The 21,453-nt window shown below is 36.3% G+C and overlaps 1 protein-coding gene across 18 annotated transcripts in view; it reads left to right on the top strand.

Moving 5' to 3' along the window:
- The window catches only part of MYO18A (myosin XVIIIA), a 200,433-nt gene extending 179,176 nt beyond the window's left edge, over window positions 1-21,257 (top strand). For 13 of the 18 annotated variants that reach the window (XM_072430600.1, XM_072430544.1, XM_072430603.1 and 10 more), the window contains 3 exons: window positions 5,597-5,719; window positions 7,213-8,606; window positions 17,330-17,469. In XM_072430600.1, the coding sequence (XP_072286701.1) occupies window positions 5,597-5,719; window positions 7,213-8,602 (1,513 nt within the window). In that variant the 3' untranslated portion in view covers window positions 8,603-8,606; window positions 17,330-17,469. Of the gene's footprint in view, window positions 1-5,596; window positions 5,720-7,212; window positions 8,621-15,711; window positions 15,748-17,329 lie in introns of all 18 variants that reach the window. The other 5 variants (XM_072430591.1, XM_072430583.1, XM_072430479.1 and 2 more) reach the window with 4 other exon arrangements.
- Window positions 21,258-21,453: the final 196 nt, after the last annotated feature.

Here is a 21,453-nt window from a genome sequence, read left to right as displayed (position 1 = left end):
GTTTGAACTGCCTAACCAGTTTATTCTTAAAGCATATTAGGATATAACATGAGTACTGTTCACTTTAACTATGATTGACCTTTGTGATTGCTGCTTTGCAAACTATGGGGCAGGTTACACCTGTGTAGTCTTCAGCCTATCTACTTTATTTTGTTTTAAATTCAGATTAATAGTTAGTGATTTGTGTTGGCTAAACCCATTGTCTGAAACAATAAAGTCACCAATCTCATTAGTTTGACATTTTGCTGGTGGGAAAACAACAATGTCAGCTTGGGAATGGTACAGAGTTACTAAAATATTGGGTACTATCCCTGTTTCCATCTGTATAAATATTCATGGATAGGTTTGTAACCGCAGTGCTAATCCAACAGGAGACATTGCTCATTTACAAAAGATAAAACCTGTAAAAAAAAAAAAAAAATAGTAGTTAGGAATTTTTTTTAATTGCCCCTCAACCGCATTAGTTGTATATGTATTTGTCCTATATTGGTCACACCAACATGCACCTCTTTGCTTTCAAACTGACCAACAATTTTACTATGAAACTTATCATGTTTATTTCTGTATCTGTTGAACAAATGTTTACTTGTTCAATGTTCTTATCCTGTTAGGTGTTTCACTTGAGAAATACATGTTTTTTTTTGTGCCTACTAACTTTGTTAGATGTGAATGTCATGGGAGTGTGGGTTTTCTTTAATTGTAAACATGAATTTATCTTCCTAGAAAATTGATGTTAATGAGCTTCTAGGCAAGAGACTGAAGTCACAATATGCCTTGTGTCTCTAGACAGTAAAAAGCCTAATGCCAGAGAGTAAATTGCTGATTGCAGCTAATGCCAAGTACCCGTTTCCAGGCATGCCTTCAATTTGAGCAGAGTTTGTACCATTCTCCCGTGAGAACTCTCTGCTGCCTTGGTTGCAGACGGAAGGGAAGGATGTAAGGAAGACACAAGGGGGTTAAGGGGTGAGGAGAGGTGGTGTTGCTGTTTATACTATTACCCAGCCAAGCAGGAAAAAAATTATTTCCATTTACTAGCAGTGCAGCCACAGTTGTCGTTCCCTCCACACATAATGAGAGCGGGAGGCCTCTCTGTATTCAGACAGTGTCACCAGAAACTGCTTTAAGCATGCAGGGAATGGATTTAGCAAATCTCCACAGCGGTGTCGGAAATCAGATCAGCGGTATGCCAGGGTGGGGGGGAAGGAGGGGCAGCTGACGGATGTTTCTGTGTGCCGGGAGGAGGCGGCAATTTATAGTACAGCTACATATGTCAAGCAGATTTACAAGTTTGCTTGGTCCCTGTGTAGGTGTAAGTCAAATGGGAAGTGATTATGGCCTCTGGTTCCCCATATTTACTTTAAACACACTGTTTACTTGGTCCATCAAATTGTTATTCATCTCCAAGGAGAAAGTCGTTAAATAAGGCCAATTCTTCAGCTGCCATCACTTTCTCCACTCACTACAGGGGACAGTTATTATTTTTGAAGTAGACATAGGTCTATTTTTTCCCACGTGTACCTTCTTTTTTTTCTGTAAGCTTTTAAACCATCTGAAACAAACATTTTTAACCTAAATAAACTGTGTCAACTGTGGCAGAGTTTCAAATTGCTCTGTTAAGTTCATTTATTGGAGAGATGCTATTGGGTAAACCATTTCTGTTTTTAGGAGACATAAAGCAAAAATATTCACTTTCTAGTTGTTAAACAGCACTATAAAAAGTTTTTTAAAGTGTATCCAAAATATATATTATAGTTGTGGCTGTTATAAGGGAATTTTACTTACAAGCCTGGATTTTAATGACATATATTGTAAGGGTTTGGCATCAAACAGTATAGAAAACGCAAAAGGTCGGTCCACTCACAAGTCTCAGTTTTAGGGCTTTTTAGGCCATTTTTTTTCTCCAGCAAGATAAACCAGACAAAAGTCTTCCCACTGAGGACTAAGGCTGTGTACACACATTTTTGCCATTTGAAAGAATCTTTCACAATTCTTTCCAATGACAAAAGACTGAAAGTTGCATAAATGCTTTATGGAGAGGGAATGGGGAAAATGACAGAGCGGCACTCTGCTGTGCTCTCTCCCCTTCATTTGTATTATGAGTGTGCATTGTTCGTGGATCCGCCAGGATGGATCCATTAACAATGTCAGACAAGCGCTGTACACACATCGTATTCTCGTCCAATACTAGCCCTGAGGCGATAATCGTATGAATATCATCTGACATATTTATGAAGTCTACTATAGCTACAGACTCAATAAAATAATAAAGATAACCAATATAATTTAGGTTATTTTTTTACTCTAAAAATAAATAAATCTCCCCTCTGAAACTGATTTAAAATGTGGGTGGACCAGTCTTGGTGGGTTCAGTCTCCTGGTGGTTCTACTCTATGTCCTGAGGTTTTCAGCTGTGAGATCTCCTAATGTTTCCATGTCTAACTGCCTTAAGGTGGCTTCACATTAACTAGACACATGTTTTAGGTTTTTTGTCTAACCTAAGCTGAACCAACAGGCTTATTTGCCTAAAGATTTCAGTGCACAAACACAAAGATTTCACAAACACAGGCAAAAACTCTGTGATAGTAAGCAATATGTATAAAGCCACTGCACGCCCAGTTTTGTCAGGCCTCTGAATTCAACTTTGAGCCTTAGCCTTACCTGAAGCTTTGAGTGGAAAATGAGCAAAAACTGACACAATTTTACAAGTCTTTTACTTTTTTTTCGTAATATATATAATATTCCCTGCACTAAGGTGTGGAAATCTTTTTAGGATCATCTTTTATTTCAAATGCTCCTGTCATTTTTCTACAATTTTTTCATAAATTCGCCTGTAAAGCAATCTCCCTGATGAATTGCACCAGCTGCCGGTGTGAGGATGAAGAGTTCGGCTGATGACACATTGCCGTGACAGCAGCCTTTTAATACACTCAGTGCTGCAAATTAGTTTTCTTTACAGAGCATCACTAAATATTATGTACCGCTGCCTTGGCTGAAATATCCGTTCTCTCCTAAAACCTATCCTGCCGCCCAGCCTTCTGCTCTAGTCATCTCCAATACGGACGCCAGGCCAGAAATGCTGAAATATTTATTGATTTTAAATTATTGTAACAGGCGAGTCGGTTTAAATTACCCGTGATGCTTTCAGGTTTGCAAGCAGCTGTCTGAGTGAGTCTGTCGGCACAGCAATTGGCATTCCCATTTGATCCTAAACCTTTACCAGGCTGTCATAATGACACAAGTAGATTTTAAATGCAACAAGGCGCAGTGGGAGATAGCCAAACAATACAGAACTCTGAATTCTATTGCACATTTGGATTGTAGTATGTTCAAAAGTTTTGAAGCTTTAAGAAAAAATCCACACTAGTTATGCGTTTGTTATTTGTGCCTCAACATCATTCAGCATGTTTTTTTATTATATATATATTTTTTTGTACTGTATAAGATAACATAGGGAAAGGTCAGAACCCCTTTGAAGCATTAATGTTGTTTCTGTAAATTCACCCTCTTCATTTGTCTTAGTGACCACTATCATTTATACAGAAAATTATGAGAAACCAAAATTTAATTTTTTTTTATCACAGGAGGTCAGGGGGAATATTTTTTTTTAATTGGGACATTTTTAATTTGTTTTCTAAGTTTGCCTGGGATTTTTCGTTTTATGTTGTATTTCTGGGACAGATCGTGAAGGTAAATTCCCCAGATGGGAAAAAAAAAGATATAGGGCAATAAAAAAAAAAAAACAATTCTGGTGAGCAGGAGATGACAACATGATTGTAAAAAATTAATCAAACTAATAATAATCAAATTAATAAGTATCAAATTACCTTTTAAAGATATTGCTTCCCCAATGATTTAGAAATAACATTATTATATTTATTTGTTAAAATATTTTTTGGGCTGTTTTACCTTAGTTGCACAGTATACCTCGTTAATTTCCATTTACCATATCATATTTCACTCACATAATTAAGAAAAATTTTTACAAACTTTTCGATGTCATGACAATCAGGTTTCACAATGGGCATATATAAGCTTTTGACTTGCTAAAGACATCAATTTATTTCATGGATCCTTTATCCTTTCCTGAGGATGAGCAAAGATGATTCTATTTCAAGTTAAATAATTGTGCATACAATTGCAAAATAGATCCCTGATAAGCCACATGTATCTACCAGTTGGTCCCGCCCATCTCCATTCAGCGCCCCAATTCCAGAAACAAAGAAAAAGAAGGGATAACCTTATGCATGTAACAGGGATTAGGGGAACAATCTCCAAAGAAGAGTAATGACCTCTTACTTCACTCTAGCAAAGGTAGAGCTTTGGAGCTTTCTAACCTTTACACCAAAACACATTGCTGATCCTGAGGAAGCAGTGATTGAATCGTAAATTCCCCGAAATCTTTAGAAATGTCAAAGCTTGAATCTGTCCCGTAAAAAATATGATTGTGATGATATCAATAGGAGTGTAAAAATAAATTATATAATTTGAAATAGAATATATTTAATGGGATTAGACAGGTGTAATACTGCGTAACTAATATAAAACAGTCCATATTATCATTTAACAATGATAATTGTTCATTTTTATACAGGATTTCATAAACATTATGGATCTTGGTAACCATAAAACTGTATTTGTTATTTATGTTGGTTTTTGTTTAGATTGTTTATTGGATGTGAATACAACAAATGTATTAGATCAAATTACACAAGCTCCATTGCTTTTTTAAATTAATTTGGTAACATGATCAGTGAATTGTTTCTGCTATTTAAGTATAGGGAATTATAAAGGCCTGCTCTGATTTTTCTATCAGCTAACTAACATTCAGGAAAATGCAGAATGAGGTATAGCATGGAAAGCTGTATCCTGTAGGATGTAGCACCAGGATTAAAAAATCTCTAGGTAAAATAGAAAAACATGCTGTCCAAAAACTTTCCTAATGTTCTAAAAGGGGTTTTAGTGGTAGGGAAGCTCGGTAAATGTAAGAGCAGGTGTCTTCTTACATCTCTTATACAGCATCATATGTAATTAGTTTTTACCCTACAGTGTTCTTTACAGGAAACCTGTCATAAGTGAGCTATAGATGCTGCCGTTGCTTGTGTCCTGACATATACAGTGTTCTGGCTGTCTAACTTTCATTAACTGACCTAATACAAGGATGCAACATTTGGAAAGCGAGTGAAAGTCAAGTCAAACCTTATCTGTACACTAGTTTAGCACCAGTGATTCCAGTAAGAAAGGCAAATTACATTTGTAGATGGTTAAGATTGGTGGTTTACATGTTTATTCCTAATAATATCATGTCTCATAAATATTTAAAATTTTAATAGAAATGGAAGGAATTTAGTATTTTTCAATTGTACCGAAAAGTAAAATTTGTATTGAACGTATTATTTTTGCTAGCATTTTTTTTTTTGTTACTAAAAAAATACTAAATGTATATACACTGTATTTCTCTAACCTCATTCTTTACTCTTTTTATACTTGCTGGAGTAAATCTGACTAACTCTGACTGACTAACTCTGTAAGTGCAGATAGATCTTGCTTTGTGTATTTGGGAAATTCAATTTACTAACTGTATATTATTATCTGACAGTGATGGAGATTCAGATGCAGATTCAGAGCTTGATGAGCGAGTGGATGGTGTAAAGTCTTGGCTGTCTAAGAACAAAGGCTCGTCCAAAGCCTTCTCAGATGATGGTAGTTTAAAGAGCACAAGGTTGGTGAATGCTAATGTAAAATTTCGGCTTTTTGTAATTGAACATGTCTAGGCTTCTTTCATATGACACACACCCAAGGATATGTTCCCACAGATGGTTAAACAGGGACATTATGCAAGTAGTTCTAATATCTGCCAGGTGTCTTCAATTGATAATACCGATTACTCATTCTGAGGTGAACTGCACATTAACATGCGGACAGGCCTAAAGCTTCAGGTTAGTGCAGTCCAAAAATATCACATTGTGCCTAATCCACAGCTGACCATTTATTTTGTTTATTCTAGGGGTAGGCTCCGCACCATTTAAGTTTTATTCCCAATGAAGCACTCATATAAACTAAAGGAAGTGTTCTTACTAAATTGTTAGTCTGATTTACAATGATTTACTAATTGTATAGGAATGAGGGACATTTACAACGCAAGTAAGTACATTTTCAGTGTTTAAATAGGAAATTAAATAGGGAAACATTAGAACCTATGGGTTCCTGTTGAGCAAATTACCCTCATAACCCATCATGGAGTCGTAAGGATTTGTTGTTGGAATTGAGTGCTTGGGTAAATTAGGTATTTACTCTGTTCCAGTGACAACTGTAAAAATGTAATTTTACATAATAATTAGGCATGACAGTCTTGTGTCCTTTTATTATTAAAACAATTGCATATTCTCCAAGGTTTCAAGAACTGACTGTTTAGTTTTCAGTAAGTGATGTGCTTATATCAGGTGCTCAACATGTTCCTTCTGACATGTTTAAATCAAGTACCAAGCACTGGAGCCAGAAATCTGCAGTGGTAATTGTCTATTTTATAGGTTAGGCAGGATCTAGATGTGGAAGACTATTTGAAGGAGCGTGTTTGTCAGCCTGCATCCCTCTGCTGAGGGTCATCAGCAAATTGCGTGCATCATTAAGCAGGAAACCGATCACAATTTATAACTTGGGGTGCTCACTAGCCAGCTTGAATCAGGCTATACATTAGTCATTTCCGAGCAATTAGCATCAGGCCACAGCATTGCAACTCAAAGAGCCAATGTCCCTAAACTCATTTTTCAAGGCATATTGTTATGATTGAATAGGCTGTTTTAAGCTTTTTATTCTTTCATCTGGCCAAAAAAATAATAAAGCAGTAGGAGTCATCATGCTCAATATTAGATTGTCTGTGTTGTGTTACTCTTGGCACTGGTAATGAGAAGCACTCTCATTTTATTTTATATTTGTCCATAGAGAGTTTACATGAAACTGCCATGTTTTCTTGCAAATGGTAATAATAATTCTTAAAAGGGTTCAATATAAATATGTGCCATTGCATACTTTATTAAAGTACACAAGTGTACATTTCTTTTCTCTTTCTCTTTCAATTTCATTAAAGCATTTTTTTCTGTTCTTTCGCTAATGATATTGCCCTTTCTTTTCCATTTTGCTTTTCATTTATATTTACCTTTTTCTGTCTACTTTCTGTTTCACCCTTTAAATTTCCACATATACTGAAAATGAAAGACCTAGCCAAAGCACAGACTTAAAAGAAGGGAAGGAAGGCAAGCCAGTCAAACCAGGGAAGGAGCTGGAGGAAAGGCCAGTTTCTGTAATGAGTTCCCTGAGTTATAGAAAGAGAGCTGTTATTAAAGACTCTATAGGGGGTAAAGGTGATGAGGATTCACTGTTCTCAACACTAAAAGAAAGGCCTGAATCCCCAGAAAGATCTTTCCGAAAGGCTCAGAAGGATTCTACAGGAAGCGTCCTTGATGATACATTATCAGTAAGTTCATGGAGAAAATCTCAAGGCAGTGAAGACCTGGATGATCGTACATCTATGGTTTCTCAAGCATTTTCTGAGGCGTCTAGTAGAGCAAGGAAAGGACTTGACAAGAGGTGGTCAATTGCAAGTCCTGAATTTGATAAAGTGTCTGTTGTGTCCAGTCGTCTCTCTAGCAGGCGGGGTCTGGAAGATGAAGATGACACAAAGTCAACCCTGAGCTTTGGTATTACTAGTCCTTCAAGTTTAAGACGTAGTACCTCTAAATTAGACGAAACCCGTAATGGCTTGTCAGCTGTAAGTCCCTCGCTGAGTAGACGTTCTGACTATGCACTGGAAAGTCCTACTCTTACGAACCGACCAGACACGCGATTATCTTTGGCCAGAAGCACTTTAGATGATTTTGATGACTCGGTTAGTGTTGGATTTAGTGATACTCGCTCTTTGTACAGTCAGCATTCTGGGCGTAGTTTTTCTGTACCTCCCCAGGCAAGAACACCAGGGGGTGATGACAATGAACTGGAAAGCAGAGATCCTCAGCCAGTGTCACATCGCAATTACTTGGATCCAGATCTTGAGGCTGCAATCAATGAGGTCTTAAGCTATAAGCCTATAAAGTTCAAAAGAAAGAGTCTTGATCCTGATTCAGATGATGACGATGATGCAAAAAGTGTACGGAGTATTAAAAGCTTGCATAGGGAAAAAGGAGAATCATCTTCTGGACTCAAAAGGTCAGCTTCTGCTATGGAATTTTCTCGGGCATCAAGTAGAAAGAGCAGAGTTCGAAAAAGTAGCTCTGATTCAGAGTCCGAGGAGGATCGCAAAAAAAAGAGTTCTAAAAAACGCTCCAAGAAATCCAAGAAGAAGTCAAAAAAGAAGGAATCTGAATCATCTTCATCATCTTCATCATCATCATCTTCTGAGTCTGACTCCTCATCTGGTTCTACAGTATCATACCGTAGCGGAGGTAGTGTTAAAAAAGGGCCAAAAAAAAGGGACCTAGATGACGAAGACCTTCAAAGTGACAAGAAAGATGGAAAAAACGGTAAACAGTCAAAGAAGGATGATAAGAAGAGGAAAAAGCAGGTTGACAGTCTGATGATGAAATATTTATACCGGCCAGAAAGTGATTAATGCAGTAGGTGTTTGCTCGTGAGTGGACCTAGCATGTTCTGCACGGTGTGGTTTACTAACATTAACTCTGGGTGTCATTTGCTGTTGTTTTAACAAAACCTGTGTGGTGATCTTTCATATTCACTATTGAAACACCTTGGGCCTAATTTTGAAATTAGGTTGTTTTTTTCTGGGGCCACTGTTCTAATAATACAACTACTGCTGTCAGTGGTTTATGATCTTCATAATGTATGTGAAGTAAATCATAGGAGACACCAAGGTTAGGTTTGTTTTTTTTGTACATAAATATTTCTAATTTGGTACTTTTTAGGTCTGGAATTGGTGAAAGGACTGGTGGAAAAACTTCATAAAAAATGAAAACGTATGTATTGTGATTTATACAGGAAATACTTGTCATTTAAAACTTAGAGTAGTGACCACCCTTTTTCAAGTGCTTTCTTGGAAAGAGGGGGGTGTGAGATGATTCATAGATGTGTAATGAAAGTAAGTGTACCTGCAGCGTTTTAAGTGGTCTGGCAACATTCAGGAAAGCAAAGGCAATGCTAACCTGTTTGTCTCATTATAAGTCTGTCCTAGAAATCAGTTGGACTCAGCAGGCAGTAAAACAAGGTGCACAGCTAAAATATATTCAACACTGCAGCCTTTCAGTGCCAGCTTTTGTATTGACAGGTTGAGCTGAAGGTTGTGTGTGGAGTATGTTTTATATGTAGTGTATTGATGTGCCTGGAAAATATTTTGAACAGACCTGCTCCTATTGAGCCAGCCCTGGAAATCTATGCCACATAAAATACAAACCTAGAACACAGTTATTTGTAAAGGCTGTACTTCTGTTCTGTTCAGCTCCTGCACCTCCCGTTGAGTGACCTCAATCTTTCCAGCCCTAAAAAAGAGTTTTGTGATCCACAGATATGCAAATATCCCCGTTATACATATTTGTTGAAAATAGTACTTCTGCTAAGCATTGTATAGCTCTTTCTGTCAAGAAAGCTAGTGAGTGAACAGACTGGAAATTAATCTGCACAGCAGGAGCAGTTTGCAGTTCTTGTCTCCTGTTTTATTATCCATGGTCTCTTTGCAGCAATCTAGCACCTCACTGTGTAACCCTTTCCATTCTATAACTGATTAAGCTACCTCTTCTTTATTTTATGACTTAAAATTCTTAGAAGGAATAGAAAGTTAGAAACTGAATGCTAACAATTATAAATTTCAACCATCTCAGAAATATATATATTCTACATACCATTTCCTAAGGCTCTTCCTAATGGTACAGTGACATCATGGTTCTTTCCTCTTCTGCATTGGAGGTAAGTGGTCCTTGCTGCATCACAGAAGGTTGCTGATGTAATAACATATGAGTTATGTTCTGTACTGTTAGCCCAGACCCACATCAAAACACACCCCAGGGCTGGGTACACAAAAGGTTGTGCTCACAAGAAGGTCACCCTAGAGAGGGAGTTCTATCTAGTGGTAGAGGGAATTATCTGTGGAGAAGAGTACCAAACTGAAGTGAATATTGCAGCAAAAGACTGTTTATTTTTTCATATTTTTTTTTTTAAATGCTAGTTTTCCCTGCAAATTAATGCAATTCACTGACAAGCTCCCCTTAAGTAGAAAGAAAGTAAGTATTGCACCAGATTTCATCTCTGAAACTGAATTGATGTACAAACGTTTTTTCTTTATAAAAATGTTTGCTAGGCAAGTGCTTACTTTGATTGGTGAAGGCCGTATGTGTTTGCTGAGTCGTTTTTTTCATTTGCTATTTAATTTTGTTACCAGTGCAATTTTTACTTTAGACAAAGTTCATGTCAGCCAGCAATAATTGCTACTTTCTGGGCTGCTCATGTACAAGCAGAAATAAATAATGCTCCACTCCTATAATACAAGGCTGATCATTGATCACGACTGTAAAATGCATTTATTGTAGTCCTGTTGGTTTGGCTATTTCATATTATACATTAATACCTAAAAAATTGAGGTTTATTATTAAATGCATTATGTTCACAGAGGGGGAAATAAATTACTCTGCAGTACCTAAAAATGAATGCCAAGAAATTTGGTCATATTTACTTTTTTGCTATTAAAGTGGCTCTATCAGCACAAGAAAAAAAATTGAAATGCCCTGTAAAAGCAATGACAATATGCCCTTAGACCACAGAAACAATAGCACATACAGCAATAGAACAAAAGTCCTCTAAAATAGTTATAGTAGTTGCCTATATAAATATCAAGCTCACAGCTTTGTTAAATAACTTGTATTTCAAACAGAAATTAAAGAATTAAAAATGAAGACTGTAGGAAGGCCCTTGTTTGGGTACAGCCAGGTCTAATTCAGACCAAAAAAGACCAAAAAAACTACACAGGATAGAAAATATATAAGTAATGGCAATAGTGTGTTGTGTCACCAAACAGTAAAGACCATAGGTAAATCCGCAAAAGGCAAACATACAAATAAAATGTAATGTATTCCTTCCCTACTATACTAAATGTCCTGGTTGTCCATCCTCTTTGTTGTGAAAACTGTGCCCAAAAAAATTTATATACAGAAGAATAACTAGACATCAGTGTTTCCTTTCAGCACCATGCAGCTAACTAACTCTGGCAGACAAAAGCAAACATACTGCTGTTTTCTTCATTTCGTCACTTATAAGATCTACAGAACTGGCATCCTTTATACAATCACTTCTTGACTTTGGAACATCAGCACTGCTTATAACACAATTGATGAGTACAACAACAATTATATATCAGTAACACCATCCACAATACCTACTAGAGATTTACAAGATTGCTGCACCCAGCCAACAACAATATGTTAATATACACGCTTGTTGCATTCTCCTGAGGAAGCTCTTTTTGGAGCAACGAATCCTCTTACAATAGGAAAAAAAATTTCAGTCTAGCTATCTCTATCCCATGATCACCTAATGGGAGATGGCTCAATATATACATATGTACTGATGTATGATTCAGAATTGTAATTTTTCTTCTTTTTTGAAGTACAAATGATCAAAAATTAGCCTTGAAGCCCCCTTCTTTTCTTTTTATCTTTCTCTTATCTCCTTCTCTTTCTCTTGTGTGTATATATATGTATATGTGTATATATATATATATATATGATATATAAATCTATCATATATAAAAGGGGTGGCTACTACTTATACGTTCATAAATACAAGAAAGTGGGAAGGATAACTCTCACATATTTTGTACTTCATGTAGCTGTGACCATCTTGTTAAAGAGGCCGGGCTTTTCTTCATCTTGGCAGAGATGCCTTCTTCATTATCATTGATCTAATGACTGGTGGGGCAATGTTCAGGAAGTAGCAGTAGAGGTGTATAAATAACCATTTTAGAGAATGAATGAAGCAGGGAGATTTTACATTGCAGTCCCTAGATATAACAGAGCAGCACAGTGTTAATATTGACAAATCTTACTAATCAACTCCCAGACTAGCAGTCAGTAAGTAATAATTCTAGATGTTATAAATAGGATAGCAAATATACAACCTCATTTTCCACAGTAACATATTATATACTGTACACATACCACAACATTATAAAAGCATTGGGACAGTTGTATACTCCTATAGTTCTCTTTCTAAAACAGATGTGAATATACCTCTTATGCTGGTCTTGCTTTCTTGTGGCATGTTTTAAAATTTGTAGTATTCCATATGCTCTAGCTTGGAAACCACACTGAGTATCATAAGAAATACAGCAAGCTCCTAAGACAGGATTAGGCAGTCCACTTTCTCTGTATTCTTTATTGATTGGCACAAGCAGGTAGACCTAATTTATTTCCTTTCACTTGTGATTAACATTTATAATTAAGGTATGTTGGTATACTAATGAAACGTCCACCTTTATAACAAGTTAATTGATATTTATTGCTTATAAATTAACTTCCTGCAAATATTTGGATTAGGTTTAAGATAGTCGTAAGATGCATTATTTCTGGATCATATACACATTTCTGTATGTCTTTTTGCTGAGATGTATTAGTAGAAGAGTACAGACTGAAAACAAAGTCAGTTTTCTCACCCTTTTGTATAAGGTCCTTCATAAAAAACAAAACAAAACACAAAGCTTCGTGGGATTTAGGGGTCATCTGGAGAACTAAGCATACCCAACAGACCTTGGTGTGTCCCATGGTAGGGTCCAATTAGTGAATCTCCTAGTGAATAAGCCCTGCCCTAACAATACTTGGTTCTTACAGATTTAGAATAGATTTTTTTTTTTTTTTTATTTCTTCTCACACAAACGAATGTCTTTATGCATTTGGTAGATATACCCTGTTTAAAATATTACATACTGTACACGTTTGGGAACAAAGGTCTCCACTTATAGTATACTCATGTACTATAGTATAGGCATATCAGTATACATACTTTCTGCTGTATGTAATAAGCCTGTTTATCACAGCAGAGCAGTTCACTTACCATTATACAAGAATGAATTTGATGTATTACTTTGCCTTTCAAAGATGAAACGTCGATTAACCAATTAAAGATTGTCACCAAAGCTGTGTGTAAAGGATGACAGGGGCTTAGTGACAACATATCATTGTGTTATATGTAGCTGGTGGAAAAAAAACTGCACGATGCATAACATGTTCATTGTTGGCATATTACATGAGCCCTCCACCTGCAGACTTGGCTACCGGGCTAAGCGTGTTCATTTGTTTGTTCAGTTAGGAGAATCCTCGCAGGGCACGCAGCAAATTCCCTGACAGATCCTTTGTTTTTCAATCTCCCTTCGCTCATTGATCTGGATTAATACTCTGGCGTGCCTGCAATTTGCACAACTTCAACACAATTTGTTTCTGCCTGGAGGGTGCATTTTGGAGCCGAATGAAGATTCATAGGGGTAGAAAATTAGGAATACGAGGCGGGAGGGAAAATGGGTACATGTATAAGCAATTACTAATGGTAGCATTCAGCCATCTTATTGGAAAGCCTCCTCAATATCTCCCTGTGGCTTCACTACCTCCTCCATCAAAATTAGCATGTTCAAATGGGAAAACTCATTGCATACATGGCTTTTCAGTTTGTGCACATAGACAAATATGCACTACCATGCCTTAGACAGTCCTCACAGATACTTTTTTTTTTTTTTCGTTTACTGTTGCTTAACGTGAATATAATGTTTTTTCAGACTTTCCTTCCACTTATGTCAGCTGCAGCATGTTTGATTTGTTTTATCACTGATTGATTTATGGTATAGTATAATCTCTGCTAACATATATCTTAACTGTGGTTAATAATATATATAGATTTTATTTCATAAGTTATGTAGTCTTCTATTTAGCCAGCAGATAAGCTTTTTGCCTCCTTTTTACAATTGATCACCTGTTGTTTATAGAGGTCCATAGCTCAAGCTGGAATTTACAGATATAACTGAATTGCTCCTCACAGTGACTCATTACTGATTGGAATTGGTTACCTCTTTAGGCTTTTTTTTATTCCATCCAAACTAGTTCTGTACAATTGTTTGTCAAATAGGATTTTTTGTAAAAGATTGTATAAATACAGAAAAATCAAAAATATGACAGCAGATTAAGACATAATATATTAGCCTAAAATATTATGTTTTGATTCTCCTAGTCTGGGGACATTGCAGTGCATTCCTCTTCTCTTTCGGCAGTGGTGGTTGGGCAATCCTTCCTCATACTCTGAACAGAACTTAATGACGTGTGAGCACCATTTGGGGGACCCCAGGCTGATGTGGTGAAGCCTCCAGAGGTTGTGTCCATGATGGTATAAGTTTAGAAGGCTGGCAACATCCAGTGACAGAAAGAAATATCTGAAAAGAACAATTCTGGATGTAAAGTTAGTGTTGCAACAAAAACTACCAATGCTGGCCTATAAAATAAACTGGAAACAAAAACTGGATTAAAAAACGTTGCCCTAAAGCCATTATAATCTTTATTTAGGCTCATGTTGGGAGTGGTTAGGAATACAGGAAAGGTAAATGTCTACTGAGTAGGGGTAATGTAAAGGGGGCTTAGAGCAGGGCATCATTGTCTGTGCTAGATGCTCTGTACTAAAAACTATTCCTAATCAGCATCCAGTACTAAAATAAAAGCAAACCTATCAACCAAAGGGACTTCAAAAAAGAAAAAAGTAGAAAAGGGTGGGAAGCACTAAAAACACAAAAACAGTGTAAAAACAAGAAGTATAATGGACTTATTACAACAAAATTCATATATATATATATATATATATATAAAAAAATTCATATATATATATGTCAGTGTGAATGAGAGAACCAGGGTTTTTTTTTTTTTTTTTATAGAGGACAGGCTGTGGATTTGCTAGGGTTAATCATATTAATTAGTGGTAAAGGATAATTTGCATCTATTAAATGGATTAATGTCCACAATCACATGATGATTTAATAGCAGAGAGTGGTATTTAATGATTCTGTTTCACTTTCCGCATTGTGCAGTTGCTCAGGATCTGCAGACCTCTATTAATAAATAATGATGATGGCAATTCATTAAAATAGATGGAGCAGGTTGCTGCTTTACCCATTTAATACACAGCCAGGAAATATAACACTGAAGTCCTAGTCTTTGGAAAGCAGGCAAATGTGTGAATACATTTTACAAGATTTGACCTAAGAGTTCAGTTGTCTTTTGTGAGGGATTACTTCAACATCTGTTATTTTATCACCTCTAGAACAATTGAGACTGTTAATAATAGCATGCTTGTTTTGTAGATACTATCCAGAAACAAGAGTGTATTCTTTCTGTTTGTAGATTAGGATGTTACTATTTTATGTCAATATATAGATGAAAAGTTTATTTTTTCGTTTTTTGCTGTTAGGTGGCATGTTTTAGCTTTTACAAAGGGTAAGCCAATGAATTGGTACTATAAATGCTGGCTGAAACGTAGGTATGTTTCAGCTTAGTGACTCACTGGTTGGTGATGTCAGGATCAGGGTGAAGACCCTGGAGCATGCACATAGATAATGAAAAACTAATTTGGAGATGTTTACATTTTATAGTTTAGTTGTGCATATTTTGCTGTCCTAATGAGTTTGAAATGTAGTGCTCTTATTTATAAGTGTCTGTAGAAGATCATTCATGTTACATCATTAATTGACAGGTAAAAACAAAGACTAACCAGTTTGGTATATGCAATGTAAGTATGTTGGTATTCTTTGTCTAGATTAGTAGGTGATTATCCCCAATTTATTGCAAATTTATTAAGCACAATCAATTCAAATTCTGAAGTCTAGCTGGAACATCTCTATTACTATTTTAATTCTTCTTTAACCTTGCAGGTATTATAATGTATTTCTTTGCTAATGATATATCCGACCTAGTCTTCCAATCAGCCGTAACAAAGAGGAGAATTGCCAATGGCTGTTTTTTACCGATAGAGGCTTTGTGTTCTGTTAGGGCGAGCATAACTAAAACAATAAAAGAAACTTTGAGATGTCCCAGCTACATATCTTATGGGTTTTGGGGCAATGGGTGTACTTTTTGCAGCGGCAGCCAATTGCATAGGCTGAACCAATATTGGCTGTTTCAGTTTTTAAAAAACACAGAGGTTTTTTTTTTTTTTTTAGCTGGATGATACAAAACTGGCTGTGTTCCACAGCAAGAAATAACATTTTATAGTACAGGTTACAATTTTGACTGTTTAAATGATTTTAATGTATAGCATTGAGGGTATACTTTTACAAAAGTATACTTGTGCTCTGTTTCCTCTGTGTATTATCATTTTACCTAAAAACTATCCTACATTTTCAAAGATATTGGTTCAGCTTACAAAATATCTGCCTGTGTGTACAAATAGTTGCCAATCTTTGTACTCTGAACTTTTTAAATAAAATGTTATTGCATGTGTAATGAAAACCCAATAAATTACCAATACAAGTGTCAATGCTGGAAACAGCATGCGTTAGCTCCTGATGAATTTTGTTACATAGATAATTGAGTTGGGAATTAAATTTAGGCCACCACTGAAAACCAATATTTCAGTTTTGAATGGATTAGCCTTCATCATTTGTTCACATCTCTTTGCCACCAGTCAGGATTTCTCGACTAATTTTTTTCCCCCTAGGGATTTGATTTTGGTCAGTCAAAATTTCAACACTGATTTTCCATATACATTAAGTTTGATGCTAAGTAAAGAATCTTAACTACTCGGTTAAGCTTAAGGAGTGTTTATGCCCAGTTTTATGTATAAATATCAAATAATTTATTACTTTTTTGGGCTTTTTATAATTTATAGGGGACACAGAAACTGAGCAGATTTGTCAGCAGTCCAGACTTTATTATACCAAAGAAATATTTTACTCACTGTCATCAATATGATGGCCTTGTGCAACCCTGCCACCCTGGACCCTGGCCTTTGTTTGCTATGCAGAAATTGGCACACTGGGCATCCCAAATCCATGACTAGTCATACAAAGTAAATGCTGAGGTGAAGGTTGTGTAAAGGTAGATATCAGGTAGGCCTGGCAGCATGTGAACAGTAATCCATTAACTATCAAATACTGAAATATCACTTTTCTTGGAATAAGCCTTATTTGTTTTGTATAATCAGGTCTGTGCAGGGGTAAATATAAATCTGAGTGATTTAAACTGTTCCTGCATGCAAGAAAAAAATCTATGATTTCTTTGAATTTATTCTATATAAAGTTTTATAGATGATGTAGCTAAAAGATGACCCATGCTGTAACAAATGACAGTCTTCTTTTTGTGTTGTTTGACAGCCCCCCATCCTATAGGAAACAGCTAAGTTATGACGATGAGCGGGACAACTTTGAAAGCACGTATCGATCGAAATATTCTCCACGGAGCTACCTGAGCGACAGTGACACCGAAACCAAATCCTCTGAAGCATTATCCTAACCATGCTGAGCGTGTGAAAGTATTGCTATATGCTGAAGAATGTGAGCACAGTGCAATGTCCATGGATTATTATTTGCAGTTTCTGTAGGTGTCCATGGAACAGTCTTTAGGCTTCCAAATGATGATCATCTCAGACTTGGCTAGATGCTCCACCTCTAACCAGATCCTGCGTCTCTCACTGCATGGGCTCATTTCTGCATTAAAAGTAGAAGGTGGCTTCCATCGGATTGTTTACGCTTGTGTTTATGCTTGACAGTTGGTGGAAGAGGAAACAGATATAAATTATTACTTTGATCTACTTTATCCTGATTTTTCTTTCTCCCCTTTTGAAACTTTGGATTATAACACAGTAACTTGGATTTTTCACTGTCTTTGGGTCTACGAGTTCCTTCTATCTGTAAACACTAGAAGGACGTTCAGTCTCAATCGATCGTTACAGGTGCTGCTTCCATAGAGTGCCGCACTAAATGGTGCCTTTCTTTTGCCCTCTTTATTGAATCTTTTAATGCTTTCTAGACCCTTCAAAGTGATCATCCTGTACCCTTTTATTTACATATGTTTATTATGTATATACACTTGGTTTCCTGTTTAATTAAAGAAAAGACAACAGGTGTCAAAAAAAAAAAAAAAGATCACACAGGCTGGCTCTGGTGGGGGTCATACTTCAAATATGCTGTTCACAGGAATGTGACGAAAAAGAGAAGCTTTAGTACATCTGTGTATATTTGCATGGTAAAAATGGTGGCATTCTCACAGCAAAGACTAAAGCTAATAATATGAAGTACACAGTGTTTCTACAGCTTCTAGCCTGCCAAGAGGGCTTGCAAATATTTTATAAAGGTATATCCAGATGTGATACCAAAAATGTAAAACATATTTTGGTAAATAAAATGTGTATGTACATGTGGGAATCTCCTTCAAAGAAATGAAAAGGAAAAGTTTCTACATAGAAGATCTTAATATGGCTCACTAGGGAGTCTTAAATGTCCTCTAGGAATGACTTGGATTTGTCCCAGACCAAAATGTGCAACTGTAATTGTTGTCACTCATCTGTACAAACTCATGACAATAACTAAATCACTAAAATGCAGCACACTGATATGCCTGACATAAAGAATCTGCTGTCACGTAGTCACCAAAAATCCTGCAGTTAGAGAAAACCTTTCAGAATAGAAAAATAGGTTGCCATTATTGACTTGTTCTTGAGGGTGCATGTTGCAGAGCTTGTCATCATGGTCCCATCACTGCCTAGTGAATCTCTCACTGGAATCTCCACATACACATACTATATCCTGGTCAGTGGTTCACAAAGTAATGAAGGAGGTATAAGGATAACAGCCCCGGGCATGTAGCTATAAAAACTGGTCAACAATAGAAGCTCCAATATTTCTATCCTGGCCAATTCCTCTTAGAGTGTACCAGTTCCTTGCATGTAACGGCAAACATTTTACACTTTTGTAGTAGGGAATACAGCCTGTCCACAAGGATTTCTATAAGGACGTAGTGCTGTCAACTGGTACAGTTCACATTGCAAAGTTTAATATGAAGAAAACATTAAGCTGTGAAGGAGAATGGGAGAGGAAGTACTGAAGGGTTTTTTGTATCTTTTAATGGAGATTTTAGTTCTTGTACATTTTAAAGGACCTTAACTGCAAAAATATTGTTTTCAAATATGTGTGTATAGCTAATTCATGAAGCAATCATACTCTGTGTTGTAAGCCTATATTTTACTTTCCTTTATTTATATTTTTCTTCACATTTACACACAGATCATGATATCTAGTAAAAGTGTCAGTGTTGGATTGCAGCAACCACTTGCAGTCTAACAGATTGCCCCAACTCCTTCGATGTCACTTGTTCTTGGCTGGTCTGCAGGTATCTGTAGTAAAAACATATTTAAATACTGTCATTATAAGAAGTATCTCTAGTATTACATTACAAAATTTTTGTGATTATGGGCCTTTCGGTTTCATTATTTTCTGTACATTTTACCTAAGCTAGTAGACTAGGTGGAGTTAATTACTATTCCTAGTAATGTGCAGGGGACATTAAAGGCAGTATATACCTGCAAGATTAACTTAAATCAGATGACATATTTTCCTTCAATGTCTTCAGCGTTTCTTTGCAACTCACTGCCAGTTGTCCTCATCAAATCCAGCTTGCCCACAATCTACCTTTCTAGAGCGGCCAGGGGAGAATCGGACCGCCTATAAGGTGCACCTGTGCCTAGACTTTGGACATTAATCTATTTATATATTCTTATAGACATTATAAAAACTTGGAAACAAGCCATCAATTAGCTTCCTAGGTTCTTTTAATGTGAAGTTATGCCAGTTCAAAAATCACAGCACTCTACAAGAGTGGGTTATTACAATCATCTTGTAACAATTTAGAAATAAAACATGTTGGTTGTTACATTTGAGAGCTGGCATACTGCCAAATGGTTGCTTTCCAGATTATTTCATATGTTGACAAATGTTGAAAATGACTGTTCTCTTCAGAGCTTTAGGGCCTATTTGCATCCTTGCACATCATAAGGGGTTGCTATACATGTAAATGACATTATTGTTAATAAGGCAGCCCATTTAAATAAACTACCTAACTCATCATGACAAAAAAAATGGAAAGGGCGCATACTGTATTTTTGGCGGTGCAACACACATCAGTGCTGTGCTGTAACTCTTTGTCATTAGAAAGGTGAGTCGGGGCGCCATTTAGAATGAATGGCACTGCATTCCACCAGAACGTTTCCGAACATCACCCCACACCAGAATAGTGTGAATGAACCCTAAAGATAGAGAGGTAATAGGTGGCTTGTTTAATAGTGCTTTTACAGGTTGTTCAGAATATGTATATAGTATGCATGATCTGAGCACAGGCTCACTTTAAACATGACACAGAACGCACTGAAAACTCCATCAATCAAGGACCGTGCCTATTTCCCCAACCTTCCTCCTTCACAGCATTATCTTTATTCATATAGGTGACTTGTAATAAACAGTGTTTGTGGGACAAAATATGGGAATATCCATCTGATGTAGTCATTGCTTTTCACTCTTTAAACTTGTGTTTTACTTTCCAGATTTTAGTAAATTGTGCAATAAAAGATGCTTGATGTTTTCCCATTAGCCCAATGATGTTGGGTTTAGGAATCTGAAATTATTTTGCATTTTAAACGTAAAGGAACATTTTTTATTTCTATTTTTTTAAACAGTTAATATTTCATTTTAAAAATATAATTGTAAAAAAGACAAAGGGCTCTATTTATAAAACAGAGGATCCGAGAGTCCCTCAAATGTTTCCTTGTGGGAATCTTCCAGACCCATTTGTTTTTTAGGCAGTATTTATTTTCACCAGGGAGTGTTTGAGGGATGTCAGATTTCATGTTTTTTTATAAATAGAACCCAAAGTGTACCTGTTGTTAGATCAGAGCCAAGATCAACATTTTGTTTAAACCAACCATATTATCAAACATTTTTATAGAAACAAGATGCTGCCATTTATTATCCCTGCTGCCTCTTGGGTTGGTAGGGCACAGGTATACTCCAGAATGGATATTTTTTAGATTTGTTCCCTATTGTTCACTAAAAGGTTGAGCAGAAATCTGTATAGATGAGGGGGATTCCTTTTCATGAGCAAACCATATGCTGTGTAGATCCCTGGTAGAAGATCAATCCCACGTGACAGTGTGGGCCCATAATGACGGCCCAACTATCCTTACTTTGAATGTGCTCCAGCTGCAGCTTTTTTTATCAATTGTGTGACTTAAATAAAAAATATCAGACTGAATTTGTTTTATCTATTAATCTTTTATACACACTGTTGAATAAATATTGCCCAACCACTTGAGGCCTAACATCCTAAATACCCTGTTTACCAGGTCAGTTTACAATTCTGAAACGCCTGCTTTTCATTTTAAATGCATTTTAATGCTATCAACAAAAAAGGATCTCTTTTGGTACCCTTCAGCAATATTGCAGTTGGA

The sequence above is a fragment of the Pyxicephalus adspersus genome, chromosome 1 (assembly GCF_032062135.1).
Source record: "Pyxicephalus adspersus chromosome 1, UCB_Pads_2.0, whole genome shotgun sequence".
Taxonomy (NCBI): Eukaryota; Metazoa; Chordata; class Amphibia; order Anura; family Pyxicephalidae; genus Pyxicephalus; species Pyxicephalus adspersus.
Note: the sequence above shows the minus strand (reverse complement) of the source record. Positions and strands in the feature narration are given on the sequence as shown.